At 49.4% G+C, this 20,281-nt stretch overlaps 1 protein-coding gene across 10 annotated transcripts in view; it reads right to left on the bottom strand.

Moving 5' to 3' along the window:
• The window catches only part of DIDO1 (death inducer-obliterator 1), a 49,708-nt gene that overhangs the window by 19,882 nt on the left and 9,545 nt on the right, over positions 1-20,281 (bottom strand). For 4 of the 10 annotated variants that reach the window (XM_055544494.1, XM_055544495.1, XM_055544496.1 and 1 more), the window contains 5 exons: positions 11,027-11,200; positions 8,811-9,651; positions 7,686-8,007; positions 5,585-5,797; positions 4,700-4,913 (listed from right to left, as the gene is read on the bottom strand). In XM_055544494.1, the coding sequence (XP_055400469.1) occupies positions 4,700-4,913; positions 5,585-5,797; positions 7,686-8,007; positions 8,811-9,651; positions 11,027-11,045 (1,609 nt within the window). In that variant the 5' untranslated portion in view covers positions 11,046-11,200. The other 6 variants (XM_055544498.1, XM_055544500.1, XM_055544499.1 and 3 more) reach the window with 4 other exon arrangements.

The following is a 20,281-nucleotide window of genomic DNA, read 5'->3' as shown; positions in this document are numbered from 1 at the left end:
TGGTGTGAGTAGAGGACCCCCTCCCTTTCCCCCCTTGCCCATTCCCACGTGGCTACAAACCTGCCCAGACAAGGCAGCTACTGCCCAAGGATCGGGTAAGGGAACCGACCAGCCAGGGCTCAGAGGCCATAGTAGATCTGGGGGATGGACTCCGCACACTGTTATCAGCAGCTCTATTTTCAGCTCAGCCTGGCCATGTATGATGCTGCCTCTCAACTTTTTGACTCCTCCTGGTGTGAAAAACACCATTTTGCTCTTGTACCTTTGCTTAATTATTCTTCAGTGAATTTCTCCTGTAGTAGTAGTAATGCTTACATGGGCGGGGGCGGGGGGGGGGGGGGGCGGTGGTACAGAGAAAACTTGGGAGGCCTGAGCTCTGGCCCCGAGCTCTCACAGCAGGGGTCTGTATGTGGGTGCATAGCCTAACTGTCCTGCTTTGGGGCCAAAGCTTGTCCAGATGGACTTTTTTCTTACTAATATCCAATATTTGAGTGACTTACACCTAGAGAGGTGCAGAGAACTATCCATAATAAATTTGCAAAAAACCGAGTACACTTTCAGAGGCAAACAACCCTTCCTGTTTTAATAGTTTCACATACAGCATTTTGAAAATAAAATACTGAATGATCCATAATGGGTTGGTAATGTATGAAAGAAACGGTCAGTCACCCCTTCAACAGGAATCACTAGGATGACATGGGACGGAGGCCATGGGAGGCAGTGTTCCCGTGTCCTGTCTGCATGGCTAGTGGTGGGGGTAACCCCTGTCCCGAGACCCCACCAGGAGCAGAGCTGCTGCGTATCCTGAGTTCCGACCCTGCCACCAGGCACTCCTACCACTTTAATGAGGTTCAGTTTTCACTCGTCTGTGCCTAAATCATCTACAACTTTAAGAACCATGATGGGGCCAGGGGCAGGTTGGACGCTTACTGCCCCCACCCTGCAGGCCCCTAGTCCCCAAGGGTGGCGCTCAGTGGAGCCTGTGGCCCAAGGCACCTGCTGACCCGGAGGGTTAAGCGGCAGTTACCTTGCTGTTTGTCCTGTTGATGCCTCCTGGTGCACGGCAACGCCCCAAGCTTCGTTTACATAAATTTAAAGTGGAAAATTTTACCGATCTTCTTAGGTTAACTTCTTTAACTTTCAGAAGAAAGACTATAACTATGTGCACAGTGATATGCAACAAACATCGAGGGTGTTAACTGTTCAAACACACCCGAGCCCCGTGAACCACAGGGGAGGGTGTACAGCTGCATCTTCAGAGGCCTGTGGACTCGATGCCACCTCGGGACTCTGCCTCAGGGCTTGTCTGCATGTGTCACAGGAGACGCAGAGCCCCACAGGCCACACGCAGGCCACAGAAGAGCAGGCGTGGTGAGCAAGACCGGTCCTGCTGGAAGCTTCTACCCCATGCCCCCGGTGAAACACCAGAACTATGGGGGGCAGCCTGGGCACACCTGAGGGTCTGTCAGAGAAAACACCTGTGCATGCAAAACCTTCCCTGCACTAACTTTCTGAACAGCTGGCTATTAAAAAAATCAAACACTTGTGAGAAGTAAAATACTTAAAAATACCAGATAATGTCAATGACATCCAAAAACATTCCAGCTGTATGGGTAACAAAAAACAGCCATCTTGGTGAACCCTGTATGAGAACAGGTTCTGACTCCAAGTGGGGGGAGAGATGCAGATGTGCAAAGCTAGTTTGTCACCAAACACTTTTTTTTTTTGCCACTATCCTGGAAGAGACGGATAAAAATGGCTCATGCAGCTGATAAAACATGTCTCTCTGAGGGGGCCATCACTACTGACTGCTCTTCTCCTCTCACAGCCTGCACCCCTATGAAACCACATCCCTGGGTCCTGGAGCCCACGGAGCCGCAACTTGGGAGACTGGACACGTGGCTCACGGGGGCCACACTTGTGTCCCAGCAGGCTGCTCAGCATCACTGGACCTGGCGCACAGGTTCTGCCAGGGGTTCCCATTTTAATTCTCAAAGCTAAAGGAAACTGCAGAAATTTCATTTTTCATTCAAAATTTTGTTCAAATCCCGTGTTTGTTCAAATCACCTCGGGGCCATGGAGGGAGCCTAAAATATGGGGAAATGTTCTGAGTCTGTCAGAGTCCCACTTTCAAATTCTAACAAACCAGGGACACTTCAGAAAAAACACTTCAGCCCTCTTTGTGCCTGGATAGTACTGAGAAGTGAAGAGGAGGAGGTGGAGAGGAAAAACGAGTTTCAGAACTATGAAAACAGGAACATACATCATAATTTGGGGGAGAAATAAAACGGCAACTGTTTCCCTAAGCTAAACTGTACAGAAACTCTGAAAAACAATATAAATAAATATCAGAGAGCAAGTACATGTTACTCCCATCACCCCAAGGATGTGAAGGGCTCTACGTCCGCGGGGGCAGTAGGTCAGAGCCCTCATGCACAACAAGGGCTGCCCCTCACCCACAACCTCAGGCCGGGGCCAGCCTGGGAGAGGAGCGTCCAGAGCACCGCCGGGGCAGCACGCTGACCTCCCAACATCTACCCAAGACTTGACCTGGACCCAGGGCCATGTGGACAACGCCCCCTCCTGATGACTGTCCTGGCATCACCTGCACCCAGAGAAAAGTCACACCTGAGGCTCGGGTGGCAGGTAAGGGTCCTGCTGAGTGTGTGTGCAGGGCCCTGGGGAAGGTCCGCAGCCCCCGCCCTGTCAGGTGGTGGTTTGGGGAAGAGGCAGAGGCATAGCTGCTACTCACCGAGGCGAAGTCGGGTGTTTACCAGCGCCCTTTAACGCTCCTCCCAATCATCTTTTGGGAAGATGACATTTCTGGGATAACAAAAAATCATCAGAAGCAACTAGCTCAACTAGCTCAAAAACTAGCCTTATGCAGGCTTGAAAGTTGTGGCTATCCATCCACATGGTTCTGAGCCGTAAATGTGCTGGGAAAGTCAGTGAGGAGCTGATGTGCAGAAAGAAAAGGCAGGGCAGAGGGAAGAGAAAACCCCGCCTGTGAGCAGTCACTGCCTCCTCGTGGGCCGATCTCCCCACCTCCCCACCCCTCCACCCCAGTCTTCCACCAAAAACCCAGAATAAAGAGTTGGGGGACAAGCGCCCACCCCTCCTGTCTGTCAACTTTCCTAACTTGTGGAGCACCCTACAGCTGACTCCTAGCTCAGAGCCTGGGGGATCCTGGTCGACAGAGAAGGAAATTGGAGAGAAATCAATCACCCAAGTTTGTGGCTACACCCCGGTCTTCCTTTTATTCTGCCACATGCCTACAACCAACCGAGAGCAGTTAGCACAGGATCCCAGAGAGGCTGTTCCCCGCCCGCTCACAGCCGGGTGATGGTTACAGTTAGGTCCAATCATAAGCCCTGTAAAGTGCTACTGTGTAGAGGTGTACCTCTACTGTGTTGAGGTGCTATAATTTGATGGAAATTTGACACGTTGTTAGCACGAAGTTCTTAGTTCAAACAATCTGAGGTGTATTGAAACTCATTTTAATACAGCATCTGGTTAATATTTAACCACTCACTCCTAATATCCGAAAATATATATATATATATGTATATATATACATACATACACGTAGTATCACTTTGCAGTTTACTTGCAACTTCATTTCTTAGGTCTTGGGTCATTTACATTCTCAAAAATGCATCTAGTTATGCAGTTTTCTAGCCACATTATAGCCAGGAGGTCCCCCTTTGGGGGACTAGCTTAAGATTGGGCTGAAGGGAGGCAGCACTCGCCTGTAATCTGGAAATTTAGGACCACTTAACCTTTTGGTGCTTTCAAAAAAGTTGCAAGAGTTTAAGAGCATAAATTAAACCTGAGCACAAAATAATCTCAATCACAGAATACAATGTGCCCTGGAGCAATTTAAGCGTCCAAAATTTAATTTTGGAGAATGAGGCTGAGAAATAAGAACAGAGGAGAGTCAAGCTGCACAGTCTCCTCTGGGACTGCATGAGCCTGTCTGACCCATCCAAGCCCATTCCCAGGAAGTGGGGGAGGAGGGCAGGGCGGGACTCCTGGTCTGGGTGCTGCTCAGCGCAGAGATGTCTTGTTCACTTACCTTCCAGCACAGGAAGTGGGCCAGGGCCTTCAGGACTGGCATGTGTATTTATGTCATGTGTAGTATGTGAATTGGACGTGAAAAAAATCCCAGTTTGGTCAAAAATAATTTAACTCCTGAAAATCATACTTCAGCTGAAAATCAGCTACATCACTACTGTGCAGTAAGAGATTCCCACAACATACAGAGAAGAGAGGGTCACGTGTGTAGGGAGCAGGCTGCATGGCACAGCCCCATGTGGAGAGCTCCCGGCGGTGGTGGCACCGTGGCAGACTCCGGCGGACCTTGGGGGTGGGATGAGTGCCCCACCATCAGGTTCTGTTGAAGACACTACACATACTTACCAGAGCCTAATAATAAAGAAAGTGATTAAAGACATCAATGGTCAGAGGTGAACATTCAGCCATGAGCTGGTACAGCTTTCTGGAAACACTGACAGGAAGTCCCGACAGACTAAGGAAAGGTGCGCCAGGCTCAGGAGGCCTCCTGGCCTCGGGCAAGGGCTCCAATCTCTGCAGGTGCAGCACCACACATGGCTACAACTCCTAGCTCTGAACAGGCCTGAGTGCATGGCCGTCCAGAAAGACCAGGAAGGGTCCAGAGCTCCCCCTGGGTGATACATACATTTATACAACAGTGGCGGCCAGGGGGCAGCAGTCTGTTCTGGCTTTACTGCATTGTAATTGTGGTCGCTGGCCCAGGACGGCGTGCTGCTCTCACAGACTGGCTCCTTAGTGAGGACCTCGTTCCTGGGAGGGGCCACTGCTGCCTTCTTCACCACGTTTTCCTTCTTGTCTGAAGCCAGTCTCTTGTGCACAGAAGAGATTTTAATGCCTGCCTGGATAATCAGTAAAGCCCCAATCACTAGGGAGATCACCGAAGCTAGCCTGCAGTTGTTTTACTCAGCGGCGCAGGTCAGGACACACTCAGCTCCTGGGTCACCCCAGCCCATGAGCTGCATCGGCCACCGCCCTAGCATCTTGCTGAGGGGCCAGGCTGACAGGACAACGAGGGGCTTTGGAGCGAAGCAGTGAAATGAAGCGCGAGCACAGCAGGCAGTGCCCCCATTTGAAAATGCACCCAAGCAACACTGCCCAGACAGGGGCTGTGGACTTAACAGCACATGGAGAGGACAGGCGTACCCCTGCACCCCCCCAAACACTCAATGTGGGCACCCTCAGGGCCCGCTTCCCAACCCCACTGCCTAGACTCCAACAGGGACCACTCGCTCCCAAGAGGGCTGATCTGCGGGGGGAGCTACTCCATGCAGCCACTGGCTTCCGTGTTTCTGTTAGTCCCTCAGCTAGAGACAGGAGAAGAAAACATGAGAACACGTGCCTCTTCATAATTCTGACCAGAACACTGGTGGGGAAGGCGGAGGGCAGCGTGCAGGCGTCTTGGCCCCTCTAGGCCTGTGTACCTTCCTCTCTCTCAATCAACCCACCAAGCCTGGCACCTCCCGGTGATTTTGGTTTCAACTACGCAAATTGCTGGTCTTGGTCAACTTACTTGAACGCTACATTTTTGAAGAACGATTTTTTCTGGCTTTGTCTTCAGCTTTTCTTTTGCTTTGGGTTTCTGCTCCTTCCCTGCACTCAGGAAGCGCATGGTGGCCGCAGCGTGCTTCAGGATGCAGTCGTTGCTGCAGTAGACCGAGTCGGGTTGTGCCACGCTTGAGCACCCAGGGCCGATGCACTTGGCAGCACCAGGCGCTTCCACGACCTGCAAGACCAGACACGGGTTCAAGGTACTCCCCTGCTGGGGCAGGCACCATGCTCTGTAAGGTCACTATTTATGGTACCGAGATTAACACCTTTAATCATGTATGAATGATTATGCATAAAAATGTATCTGTTTATTCAAAACACATAAACCCTCCTCCACTGAGTAAGGCATCACGTTTTCAACCACCTTTCATGCCCCGCACAGTGGGCAGAACTCTGAGAGGACTTCTGCTGCACACTTCTCAACACAGCGGGATTTCACACCAGAATTAGGTTCTGTCATTGACCGAATGGGCATGGATTTTGCCAATTTAATTAAGATACCAGGTAAGAGGCTTTTGAGTTAGTCCAAAGGTTTGACTTATCAGGTAAAAACCCTCAAAAGAGGAACTGAGCCTCCAGAAGAGTGAACACTCCATTGCTGGCTCTGCTGGGAGGCTGCCCAGGCCTAGGCTCTGCAGTCAAGGACCTCAGGCAACAGTCAGAACACCCAATTACACACGGATCTCAGAAACAACAGGTCCAGTATAAGCATGCCACAGAAACTGCCAGGAACATACTTCATATGCTAAGTTACGTGAAAGCTTTTGGAAGTGGATTTTACCCCAGCCAAGACTGATGAGACCCTAGCCCCACTGACACATGGAGAGCAGTCTTATAAGACCCAGAACCAAGGACCTGGCTCAGCTAGGCCTGGGTTTCTGGGTTAATGGACGTGTATTGTCTAAGTCGCTAAGTTCTGGTCACCTGTTATCCAGCAGCAATCTGGAATATGACAAGGGCTGAACACAGCTGCTTGTGGCCATGATTACTAAAGCACATTTTAATGGTCAAGACTAATAATGTATGTGACATATACATGAAATGCACTTGAGCAAAATCTTTTTCCTCAAATAATGTACTTAACTGACTTTCCTCCACAGAATCCAAGTTTTACCCAGAAAAAACACTTAAGCTTATGTGCAGTCTTAAACACAGCAGGAAGATGATGCTTCCTGCTGATTTCCATTTCTGTTATGTTTTCCTTAATTACTAGTTATTCTCATATTTCCACTTAGTGCCTCTTCACACCCCCAGGACAGGGTCCAGGCCTCAAAGCTAACTCACTGCAAGGGGGTGATGGCAAGGGTGCTGACATGGCCACCACAGGACCCCACCACAGGACCCCTGCGTGTACAACACCTACAAGAGATGGGCCATGGTGGTGGGGTGGGCCCCTAATTCAAGGAAGGCTTGGGGTGAAGACACACTGAGTATGACACTTGTGAGCACCTGAGACAGTTCTCAAGATGCACGGAAACCACAACCCCTGGACAAGACATGTGTGAAAAGAGCTGGGAAAGGAGGAAAAAAGAGCTGCACAAACACTGGCGAGTGGGGAACACCATCACAGAGGGTGTATCAGGCACAGTCATCTTGTCACCCTGAGGAGCTGTGCCGCCGCTCTGGGTGGCCTCGGCATCTTGCCTTGAGGTGGGGATAAGACTACTGGTTTTCTCAAGACAGGGCAGGTGATACAGGTGCACATGTGCTTCTGTGACTCGAAAGTAATTTTCTTAATACATGCACTTAAACTTTAAGCTCAGGATGCTGGTCGTGAGAACACTAAAGACTAATTTTTTTAAAAAATTATGAAATACGTTAAATCAGTAATCACAGCACAGGAGACAGACACAGTTAACAACATCAAAAAACAGACCAGGCCATGCTGGCCCTGAGCAGGTGCATGGACCCAAGAGCCCACAGAGCCCAGCCCTACGCCAGTCACTGCAGGGAAAACCTAACTTATCTCAGAAGACAGACGCTTCCGATCTTGATGTTTCTGCCAAAGGCAGTTGAGGGCTTACAGTCACCTCTACCGTCGGCCTCAGGAAATAAGTACTTACGGGCTGGAATATCTTGAGTTTCTTCTTGCCACTTGGGTTTGCAGCTTTTTCAATTCTACCCTTAATTCCCTGGTCTTCACTTGATTTCTGCTCCACGGTTCCTATACTGGTGAAGTCCGTGCTGTCGGCACCCAGGGGTCCTGACCTCGTGTCCTGCATGTCTGTGGCTTCTGAGCTGGCCTCATCCTGCACCTGCAGGATCGTGCAGTTGGGGCAGATGTAGTCTTCCCCATTCCTCTCCAAGAGGCGCCCTCGAGCCTCAGAAATGCCCACACAGTCACCATGAAACCATTCTTCACATCGGTCACAGCAAATCATAAACCTGAAATAAAACAACGGTCAAAGTGTTAGTCACTCAGTTGTGTCCAACTCTTCGCGACCCCATGGACTGTAGTCTGCCAAGCTCCTCTGTCCATGGGATTGCCTAGGCAAGGATACTGGAGTGGGTTGCCATTCTCTCCTCCAGGGGATCTTCCCAACCCAGGGATTGAACCCAGGTTTCCCGCATTGCAGGCGAATTCTTTACTGCCTGAGCCACCAGGGAAGCCAATGGTATCAGGAATGAAAAGGGAGAGACAAACTCAATTTTAAAAATATCAATAAGTCAAATTCACTCTGTTTTTAAAAAAAATTACAGAAACACGGAGCATAAAGAATGTCAGTGTGCCCTTCTCTCAGTTCTATTACCACTGTACATTACCAAATTACATCCTTTTCTTCGAGGGCATCCTGCCCTGGACCGCAAATGCCTGTCCACAGAATGGCAGCCACTCCTTTACCCCTGCAACTACCCAATGTCCACACTGTGCCCCAGTCACAGCCAGTCTGAGCAGCGTCCTGAGGGCTCTCTTGGGCAGCAGACCCACTCTGGTGCAAGCCATCACACCCATTCACTGCCATGGCTGGTGTAACCAGGCAGCCAACATCCCACACCAGCCACCACCTGAAAAGGGCATGGTTCTGGGTAGTGCCCACCCACTCCACTGGTTTCTTTCTGACAATGACTTGCTCATCTTTCCCAACGAACAAGTCACTCATTCAGGCCAGCTTAAGACTCTCTTAAGAGAACAGTGAAGTCTCCGGCAGTTTCCCTGGCTCTGCCCCCAACCGTCCCCCACGACCCACCTGTTGTTGTGAGGCTGGCGGCACAGGCAGTACAGGGCGCTGGGGTCGTACACCTCACACTCCGGCTTGTGCCGGACCGAGTCTGCGGCTTCCTCGGCTCTCCCTCCTGGGGCCACTCTCCCATCCTGCCGGCCCTCTCTGTCCTCTTTTGCTGCCTGGGCCGCAGCCCCCAGGTCGCCCTCAGGCTCCCGTGAGGCGGGCAGTGAGCCCTCCATCACATCCCCTGCCTGGACGTCCACGGTCTCAGCCGGGTCCTCCTCCTCTCGCCGCTTCCTCCGCAGGCGGTTCTGGATGCCCCTCGTGGGCCGGTCCGCGGGCTCCTGCTCACGCTTCTTCCGCAAGCGGTTCTGGAGTTCCTTCAAGGTCAGTCCGTCGCTGTCGCTGTCGGACGTGTCGTCCTCGTCCTCGCCCTCTCTGGCCTTTGCCGAGGAGGCCAGCCGCTGCTTAGCACCCGTGGAGCTGGACCTGGGCCCACTCTTCCCGTCCGAGGCGCTCTCCACACTGCCCTCAGAGGCGGTCTCCGCGTCTGTCGCTGGACAGGACGCTGGCTCCCCAGAGTCCTCCAGGGACACGGGGGCACTCCGACGGCCACGGCGCCGCACAGTGGTTAGAAACTCCTCCACCCGCTCAGTGCGCTTCGGCTGCCGCCCACTGCGCCGCAGGGATGGGCTCTGCTGCTGCCGGGGCGACGGCTCCAGGGTGTCCACCTCCGCATCCCCGGCACCCTCGCGCTTAGCAATGGTGGTCCTCCGGAAGCCCCAAGTCTTCCGGAACTCCTTGCTGGTGGGCTTGATGGCTTTGGGCGCCTCCTCACCACTTGGGTCACCCTTGTCATCCATACCTGACAAGGAAACACAACCAGGCCATGTCAGGCATCAGCCAGGGCTGCGGTCCGGGCCTGACACCCATCAGCTACGAGCAAGCACAGGGGACACTCCCTCACACATGGGAGAACCCAACCTACAGAAAGCAAAAATGCTTCTACAGTGCAGGAGGATTCAGTGACGAATCCCATGCTCAGGAGGAAAACCCAGCGAGCAAACTGCATCTATGAATGTGTCCCCTGACTGCTGAGGATAAGCATGTATACCAGAAGTCAAGGAGAATGAGGAATTGGGCAGTAATGCTGCCAGGACGGGGCAGGAAGGGCAGCAGGGGCTCTCTGGCTCCCCACAGGGAGACATGGGCCCACCTCCCACCTGGCTGGCTCCGGGCCCAGAACTCTGGAGCCCCAGAGTGTAAGATGTCCACCATCCAGCAGGGGAAGGGTGGAGACGGGCTCGTTTGCACTCTGAACACCCAGCCCCACCGAACCCACCCAGATCCTAAAGCCGAGACTGTGTCGACACAACAGGGGTCACCCAGCTCTGCACTCAGGTCCGCAGCAGGGACACTCAGCCAGATGGCACCTCGTGCATCTATTTCTTCTCTCTTCTAAGAGATTATTAAAGGCCCCGGTTCGTGAAAACTTTGTTCTTATTTCAAATGAAAAAAGCCTGAAAAAATACAGTATATACCTTAAGAATTTTTTCCCCAAGCTGTACAGGCTTCAATTACATTTAAATGCTAATGACAACTCAGATTTTATGCCACGTTCCATCCCGGGGGAAGGACTCGTACAGAATGAAAACCTTCAAACAGAAAACACACAAAATTCCAAGTCACACACCACGGAACTCTCTGTTTGGTTCCCACCAAGTGGTGTCACCTCCCATCCCCCATCCAGACCTGCAGTTCTGCACTCTGGGCCTTGGCCCACGCTCTGTGACATCAGCACCCACCCTGTGACATCGTGCCCTCAAGGGCCACGCCACTGTCCTGGTCACCCAAGGCTTTCTGCAGGAAGGACTCTCCTCTACAAGATACAGCCCTCACCAGCAAGAATACATGTCATTGTAAACTAAAGGAACATCCAATCTAATGACTGATTAGACACTCTTGGGCTAAAGTTTAGAATATTTCCAACAAATATTAATGGTACACCAGTTTTTATACATATATAATGCCACTTTTGAAATAAAAACATGACATTGATGTTAAAATTGTGTTGTTGGCATTTAACATATTATCAACTGTGGGAGTTTTGCAAAAACAAAACTGTGGCTAATAATTTGTTATGTAAGACTGAAATGTCTCTGGTAAATAACATTTGGATAACAAAAGACGCATCAGTACATCTCTGGTCAGTAAGATGTCAACACTACTGCCGTTGTTACCTGCCCCACACAGAAGCATGGGCGCTTCTCCCGACTTCCTAAACCCAGCACAAACAGGGCCGTTACAACCTCGTGGCACAAGGAAAGCGCCAGGCCCCCAATGCTGCTGTCGTCAGCCACTGTTCACAGATCACAAGGTAAATTATCTTGAGACTGTGTCCACGGAGTAAGCTCCTAAAACAAACAAACAAACAAAAAAACAGTTTAAAGATCTAAAGCAACCAGAACTAAAATCACATTTAAGGGAAAAAAAGGCACAAAACTTTCCAAGCAATCTCTTAAGTCTACATTATATGACCTACAAAGACATCCACCCAGTCCACAAATACGGCTCCCCTGCAAGGACTTTTTTTAAAAAGGGAAGATGCATACTTTGACTACACGATGAAAGCAGGGCTGGGACAGGCCATGGTTGGCACCCTGGTGGAGAGGGAGCTGGTGGTCGAGTGCAGAGGCCTGAGTGGGCGGGAGGATTTCAAAATCAGTCACTGGTATCAGCTCCTTCCTAATTACAACCCTACTTCTGATGGACCCAGGCCAATAAAAACCAGAGGGAGAATCAGGAACAAGAAATGAAAAGATGAACAAGAAAATTATATGTGAAAGCAATTATTTAGAAATTCTTAACACTGTAGCTATGTTGTCCTTTTAGTTAAAAAATCTAATAAAGATTTCAGAAGACTAATAATTATTGGACATCCCTGTGGTACAGCTTATCTTTGTGTATTTATGCATTTACAGAACATTTCTCCTCCTGTCTCCTCATTCAATCATCATACCTAAATGCTCCACAAACACATTTCTGTTTCTAGGTAAATTCTCAGTATTAACATTTTAACACATTTCACATTCTGTACCCAAGACCCCTGCCTGTGCCTCGCCTCACCTCACCTCTTCCTCGCCTCACTCCAACTGCCTCCCCTGTTAACTGTGGTCTCCTTAGTGACTTCAGGACAAACATTCCATCACACCTCCTTTTAAAGGGACAGAGCCCATCTCACTCTGGCCACCCTCCATCCCCAACACCATGGCCACTGCATCTCTTTCAAGTGGTAAACCCATTTCAAAATGAGAAACTTCTCAGAAGGTACTGGAAATAATTCTTACTTTTATATTTCACAACAATGAAAAAAGTAAAGAAATTAGGACATTCTCAGGAAAAAAAAGTTTTAAAAATTTATGCTAATCTAAAAAAATCATGCCTTTGGATTTGAGTTCTGAAAAATCAAAAAAGGAAAATCCAGTTATTTCTGTTAAGTGGAGTGAAATACTTAACTCAAAACATAATATAATTTTAGACAATTTGGTTCATTTTTCTTGATTTTATACTTGCAAAATCAATTTCATGATTTCTTCACAAATTCAAACATAAAATTTCAGGTCATGAAACAAGTCTACCAAGATTAAAAAAAAAACAAAACCTCTAAGATCAAGGCAAGTTAAAAAAAAATAACACAACTTAAAGTAGGTCCACATACAACAGCAGGTCACCAAACAGTGATCACACTGTACCAGCAACGACGACTCCAGAGAGGAAAAGGACGGTAGGCACTCCTAAAACTGGGAAAGAGAAACCCAGAGGCAAACACTGGATACCCTGAAATGTACAATCTTAAAGTTCCTAAATGCAAACGTCCTCTCAGCTGAAAACGGCTCCATTTCCTACTAAGTAGACGTGCAAATACCAGCGAGAAACTGTGGGTTCCCCAGGCTCCCCTGGGGGTGCTGAAGGCACCCATCAGCACCCGAGGACAGGCGGAAGCCCACCTCCCAGGCAGCTCTCCACTCCGACTTTTTGTTGTTGAGGCCCGGTGATATCCCTAAAACTTGAGGGCCCCAAAGAGCATTTGCTCATGTGGGATGTGTATTTCCAAAATTAAACCTGAGGAAGACTTTCAGAATTGCGGACATTCCCTCATACCACAGTAAACCTTGACAAATTGCACTTCCCCAAAAAGCGGTTGTGACAGGAACCTGAAGCCACATCCGTGAACTCTGCACACGTTCCTAGGCTTACAGCCTAACTATATAAAACTGTTAAGGCACTCAGAGTGCCTCTTGTGCCCATGTGCACACGTACAGAGTCCACAGACTGGCATATCTCATTAGCCAGTATGAGACATGTCTGCTAATGCCAGCGTCCATCTCCTGAAATGTTTTTCCTTACTGGGACAATCAAGCTCATGGTGGCAGATAAAAGCTTTTCAAAATTCTAATCTTAAGCTGGCATTTTTTTCATCAGTAACAAATACTGTCCATTGCTTTCTTCAAGACTCACACTGTGTATCTTTGAGGAAACACCTGCCACACACCCAGAAAATGCAGTCCAGCAGCAATGCTCTGCGGGCACCTCTGTCCCCTTGGGGGTACGCTGCCAGGAACCTCTGTGCCAGTGGCGCGTGCCCACTGGCGGGACCTGCTCACAAGGCTGTGAGCCTGGACAGGGTTTCCAAGCCTACCCTCCAAAAGGGTTTCGATACACACCACGAACATCTGTAACATGACATTTCTAGTTGCTTAAGGACACGCTGGATCCATGTCAAGCAGTCACACGTATTCACACTTTAGGGTCGGAAGAGAACAAACATTTCCTTCCACAAAACTGGTCTAAAACCACCACTTAATTTTCCCTTCACATTGTCCAACCCTTGAAAAATAAGCTGCCAGAAATGATTTTAAGAACAAAAAACATGCTCCCCCAACAACGTGGGTGAAACTGGACTCTACAACCAGATACATCTGAAGGCTTGGCTTCTACAAACTTGCAACATGCAAGTAACCACATCTTGGTCATTTAAAGATGTTCAGGTCTATGGACTGAGGGTTTATTTCTCTGAGACACTTTAAGTTATAATATACAACTGCAATGAAGCTCCTACTTTCATAGTACAACGACCAAACAGCTACGTTTCTCAAGAAGGTAACAGGCAAGCACACACCTGCCCTGCCCTATGCTATGCTAAGTCACTTCAGTGGTGTCCGACTCTGTGTGACCCCATAGACGGCAGCCCACCAGGCTCCCCCATCCCTGGGATTTTCCAGGCAAGAGTACTAGAGTGGGGTGCCATTGCCTTCTCCGTGCCCTGCCGTACCTGGCAGCAAAACAGGCTGGTCCTCAAAACCTCACAACTGCAAAATATTCCCAACTACAGCATTACCTCTGGAGAAGGCAATGGCACCCTACTCCAGTACTCTTGCCTGGAAAATCCCATGGACGGAGGAGCCTGGTGGGCTGCAGTCCATGGGGTTGCAAAGAGTTGGACACGACTGCGCGACTTCACTTTCACTTTTCACTTTTATGCATTGGATAAAGAAATGGCAACCCACTCCAGTGTTCTTGCCTGGAGAGTTCCAGGGACAGGGGAGCCTGGTGGGCTGCCGTCTATGGGGTCGCACAGAGTCGGACACGATTGAAGCGACTTAGCAGCAGCAGCACAGTATTACCTCATTACTCTGGGCTGTGCTAACTCACTTTATAGTTCTGCCAGGTGAGGCCAAGGTTCACAGCTACTGAGATTTCATGTTAAGGGTCTTCCGTCTGACTAATTCTGTGCTGTGGGTGAAGAGGGACTGAGAAGATGTTAAAAGTTCTTTAAACTACCTACCAGGAGAAAAAGAGGCAAGCTTTCCCAATTAAAGCCCCTTTCACTATTCCGTTTTTATTAACAGAACAGTCACTACTGACGGCCTGTCCAGGAATTTCAGATGATGGGAAACACCCTGAAAGGTGGGTGTCCTCTGACCACAGGTCACCCCACACTCATCCTGACTCGAATGTACAGATGACACTTCAGTCCTTCAGGAGCCCCATCAGGATAACCCTGAGGTTACTAAAATTACCCTGAATCAAAGGTGCCTGCAGCACAATAAGCTTCTCAAGAGGTAATCGCAGAGAGAAATCTAGGAACAACCCTGCTGTTTAACATTTCTGAGGTGTTTTTGCTTTACAGGTATGTGGAGACAAAAACCAAAACTTTTTGCTTAAAAACTCGCTTGGACTGACGTCTGTCCCGGCCAAGCTCTAGCGAGGTCAGGCCCCCAGCGCCCTGTGTGCAGGTGGCAGTGGCTGCTCCAGTGTCTCTCCCCAGTTTCTAGTGAAAACACAGGCTTGTGACCGGATAAGCCACCCGAACACGTCGAGGTCACAGAAGAAACGAGGCCCCCTGTCCTCCACAGAGCCCTGCCACCGCAGACAAGCTCCTGTAGTGGTCTGCACATCTGCACCCCCTGAGCCTTCACAGATGGGGTGACTGGCTTGGCAAGAGGCCCCAGAGCTCACCCATGGCCCTGCCACCAGGATCGAACTGCCCCGGCACCTTGACCCCAGGCCTCCCGCCCCCGGAGCTGCGGAAACTCAAGTCCACTGTGTAAAACCCCTCAGTCTAGGTCTCTGTCACAGCAGCTCCTCTTGCCTCCCAGGGAACAGGAAAACATGGCTTCAAACACTGGTCAAGGGAACCTGAACCCTATACCCTGGGGGCTGGTGCTTGTAAGGCCATCGCTGGGGTCTTAGGGACCCTCTGAACTGCACAGGCTCTTATCCTTACTGAGTGTGCAGGATGGGGTGAATTTGGCCACCGCTAAATGCCCAGGACAGCACTGGGATGGGGTCCCAAATGGGCGCCACGCCTCCCCTTCCCCAACCAAGACAGAGGGCAACAGTGACTGTGTGGTCACAGCCGGGACCTGGACATGGAAAGTACCTTCCAGAACAGCCATCCGTGCAGGCACCCCAGCAGCTGCTTCCCCAGCATCTCCAAGTCCCATGGCTGTTAACACAGAACCTTGACCCTCCAGCTCCCCACTGCCTGCCCTACTGCTTTTGTATCTACAATGGTCCATCTGGGTCCCGAGTGCATCTGGGTTGGCTACTCCCATGGCAGGGACAAGATCCCACATCACCCACAGTGCCCAGAGCAAGCCCTGACTGTCTCATGGTGGCAAGAGCTGCTAGTTAGGGTCCAGTGGGAGGCTGTGGGTGAGGAGAGGACGTCGTACAGTAAAGGCAAAACACCCTCAGGTCAAAAGCCCTCTGAGACCTCTTCACCCAGCAGGCACCTTGGCCACACTCCAAGCCTCTCATTCCAGGCGGCCCACTGAGAGGGAGACGTGTGCATTGAACCCTCCTCACTGGGGACGGCAAACTGGCCGTATTCCACTCCTTTCCCCCAAAGCAAGGAAAGCGTTGAGACGCCCACATTCAAAGACTCTGCCTATCTTCTTAACAGTAATCCATTTCCCAGGTGTTAAAGTTCAGGACAACTGTCTTTTTCAATTTTCATTTCTCAACAAGAGCATTTCTAATCATGATCTAGGCAGAGGTTCTCAAAGTGTGGCCCCCGGACCTTCCAGCTGGCTTCCAAGGTCAAAGCATTTGTACAACACTACTTAGCAAAGTGACTAAATAATAACATGGAAGTGTTCTGTGACCTTTCAGGGGCAGGGTAGTTTTTCAGAAGCTAAATGATGTTGGTGTGATGATAGCTGGAATGCAGAAGCAGGCAGGAGAATCTGGCTACTGTTGCCTTGCCTAAGTCAGACATATAAAACCCCAAACCACCTTTCTCCTTAAGCTGTTTCTTATCTTGGAACATAGTTTCCATAGAGTGTTACTTATGTTAATATGCAGGTGTTTGCTATTATTTCTAAGTGAGTAAGTAAACTTAATGTCTCATTTTTAATGCCAACCATGGGAAATATCAATAGATAAAACAGAAACAAAAGCCCTTGGGGTCCTTGTTCATTTCAGGTATAAAGGGGTCAGTCTGAGAAAAGACAGCGTAGACTTGACAGGAAGGGTGATGTCAGATGGCTGTAAGACTGCAGGGCCCTGACAGTGAGGCTCAGGACGCCACCTTTCCAGGACTATGAAGAGGCACTGATCATGAAACTGCAGCATTCAGAGGGACTGCCGCCCACGTCCAAAGAGAAAGTGGTTGGGGAGAAACAAAGCTTGCTTTCTCACAAGCATCTGCTTCCCGAGTGCAGCTGCAGCTCATGCCACAGGCCATGGAGCAAGCATGATGCTTGGAGACCGCGGACACGCAAAGTCCAGACCCACACTGTACACTTCAGCTGGAATTGTCCTCTTTCTCTGAGATTAGCAGAGGCCAACGTCTAGGTCTGGGGGGGCAGTGGGGAAGGCCCAAGCTTAAATAAAACGGTTATAAAATAAACAACAGGACTGTCTTACTGATTTTTACAGATCCACACAGAGCTGAACTTGATGCAACTCCCCACAGCTGCCACTGCTGCCCGGGTGGGGGATATGCTGAGGAGAGCACCTTAGTACTGGAACACCTTGTGAAAGGGTCAAGTCTTTTTAAATTACAACCTAAAGAGCCAAGGGTAGCGCTGTACTAACCTGTCTAAATGGGGCATCTCAGGGGGACCACTCCCCCTGGTGCAGCTGAGCATCCCCCGTTCTGACCAAGGCAGCCAGCAGTGTCCACCCTCAATGACCACAGCACGACCCTCCCACGTTAAAGCCTAAGTCCGAGGGTGTCCCAGACTTCAACCCCAGCTGCAAACCTAACAGCTAGGCACTCTACCCAGGTATATGGAGATGACCATGACCTCCGTTTCCTAACAGGATACCTGAAACGACACAGCATCAAGTACCAGTCAGTGTTGGATAAATGGCAAGTTTATGAAAATGACAATGTCTGCTTGTGAGTGGCTGGGAAAACAGGCCCTCGTGAACAGTCTGTGAACATTTATCAAGGGCCCCCCAGTGCTCCACACAGAGCAGGCAGCATCTCTATTCCCCGCGGGGGTGGCTGCTTCACTGCAACCTGGTAGAGAGAACTAGGCAAGAGCAGGTGTGTTTATGGGTACTCCTAGCATGGACACAAATCTATGACCATCACCAGGAGACCGGTTTCAAAGAAATCCAGAAACATCCATGTGATGGTGTTCTCTAGTAAGATTGTAATGAGAGCAGGATGAACTCTAGAGCCCCTGCCATGGAACGAGCCCCACGCCCAAGTGGAACAGGAGGTTACATTCAGTTCACAGCACATCCTGCCTACCCCCCACCCCCCAAAACCAAGCTCACAAACATGTCCACAGCTGTAACTGGGCTTCCAGAGGCTGCTACTTTCTGGGGTTTCTGCTTTCTTTATATTCTGTATATTGTCTTGTTTTCTATGTATAAATTTATCTTTGCAACCCAAACACAGTACAGCTGTCTTTATACTGGGGGAGGCCCCATTTACCTTCCTGTTGTAAAGGTATATTAAATATCACTTACACATCTGCATCAGCGTATGAAAAACAAAACCATAGCACCTGATACCCGTGAGAGAAACAGCTGCTTTACAAATTGGGCTCCCAACCTGCCCACAGCTGAAAACCCACATATAACTCATGTTCGGCCTCTGTGTATGCAGACTGTGCAGTACCGTAGTACTTACTGCTTAAAAACAGGCTCTATGCGAGTGGACCTGGACAGGTCAAACCTGTGTGGTTGAAGGGTCAATTATACGACTCAGAAAGAGGAAAAGACTAAGAGTGGCCATGCTGTGCTGTGTGCTTAGTTGCTCAGTCACATCCGAGTCTTTGCGACCCCACGGACTATAGCCATACAAAACAGTAATCCACTTCTGGACATATAGCTGGAGAAAACTCTAACTCAAAAAGATACATGCACTCTAAAGTTCACCGCAGCACTATTCACAAGAGCTGAGACACGCAGACAACCTAAATATCCACCAACAGATGAATGGATAATGCAGATGTGCTATATGTATGTAACAGAATATTATCAGCCATAAAAAAGAATGAAATAATGCCATTTACAGCAACACGGATGGGCCCAGAGATTATCATAGTAAGTCAGAGAAAAACTATTTACAAAACAGCAAAACAGACATAGAAAACAAAGCTATGGTTACCAGAGGGGAAGTGCATACTTGGGTAGGAGGATATATCAGAAGTTTAGGGGAAAAAAAAGGCCTGAGTAAGAGACTCCAGGAAGTGTGAACACTTCACATCAAGTGAGGACTGTTTGGCCTATACCTTCCCAATTAGTATATGCCCATTAACTGTTAATCGTGGAGATTCTGCAGTGGAATTAACACACATTATTTGATGCTGGCCATAAATAGGGTCATGTTAGGTATCCACTGTTAAAGATGCCACTGTTTAAATAAGAAGTGCACAAAGGACTGTTTAAGCAAAGTTTTCTTAAAGGATTCTCAAGGCCACCAGGTGTATGAGAAATCAGTCTGCTCTTGGACACAGTGCCAACTTCAGGGACCCAAGGACGAAGTGAGTCAGCCTGTGAAAAACTCAACCCTGGCTCTCAGGAGCCAAGTGGAAGTCACCAGGGATCTTGGGACAAGTGTGTACAAAAGGGAAAACATGTCCTGTTAATAGGAATATAAAACAACCAGGACCTGGAACATCTGGAAAACACATACGAAAGAGACCCAGCCTGTGGGTTGCCTGGGAAGGGGCTCAGAGCCTCTGAGGCCTCTGTGGTCATAGAAAGACTTACAGTGTCAACAGCAGGTCCCACAACTCCAGTCATAAAGAAGATGGGATCCCAAGTCCCCACTCTAATCCATCCTCTCCTCAACGTGAAGACAAATCCCACCCTCATGAAGGCCCACCTGAAGCACTGGGCACCATGTCCAAGCCCCATGACACACTTCCTCAACAAGCCATTGTGATGTTCACACAGGCGTGTGTGCTGTGAGGGGCATGGCTGGCCAGAAAGCAAAGGTCACTGCGGGAACTAGCAGACGGTAAGGGGAACAGCCAACTGCACAACTTTTAATTTGTGCCCTTTCTTATCAGCACATAATTCACTTCACTTGAAACAGCCTGAATAATCAAATACTAATAAAGGACAGTTCTTGGTGGAAAATCAGAACTAAGTTAAAGATACACCTTATTCCTAAACTCATTGCTAAAATAAGCCTGCAAGAACACAACCAACTGGGAAACAATGCTTAGCAAGTGCGTTAGGCAAGGAGTTTCACAACAGGGTTGGGGCTGGGTCTCCATAGCTAACCCTTGACACATCTATGCCATGTTAAAGTGGGCCAGTCATACAGACGGTTATATCTATGCGCCAACCCCAAGTGCCAAAAAGGGCCCCAGGCTCCAGGTTATGTGGCTGGCAACCCTCTTAGGTCCCTGTTACAAGTCTCCAGGCCTGAGAAGGCCACCCTTCTGGTCTCTGCTACAGCCAGGGTGCTTGGCACACAGGATGCAATAAAATATTTGTTGAATACAATGAGAAGTCTT

The sequence above is a fragment of the Bubalus kerabau genome, chromosome 13 (genome assembly GCF_029407905.1).
Source record: "Bubalus kerabau isolate K-KA32 ecotype Philippines breed swamp buffalo chromosome 13, PCC_UOA_SB_1v2, whole genome shotgun sequence".
NCBI lineage: Eukaryota > Metazoa > Chordata > Mammalia > Artiodactyla > Bovidae > Bubalus > Bubalus kerabau.
The sequence above is the reverse complement of the archived record's forward strand: the minus strand, read 5'-3'. Positions and strand labels throughout refer to the sequence as shown.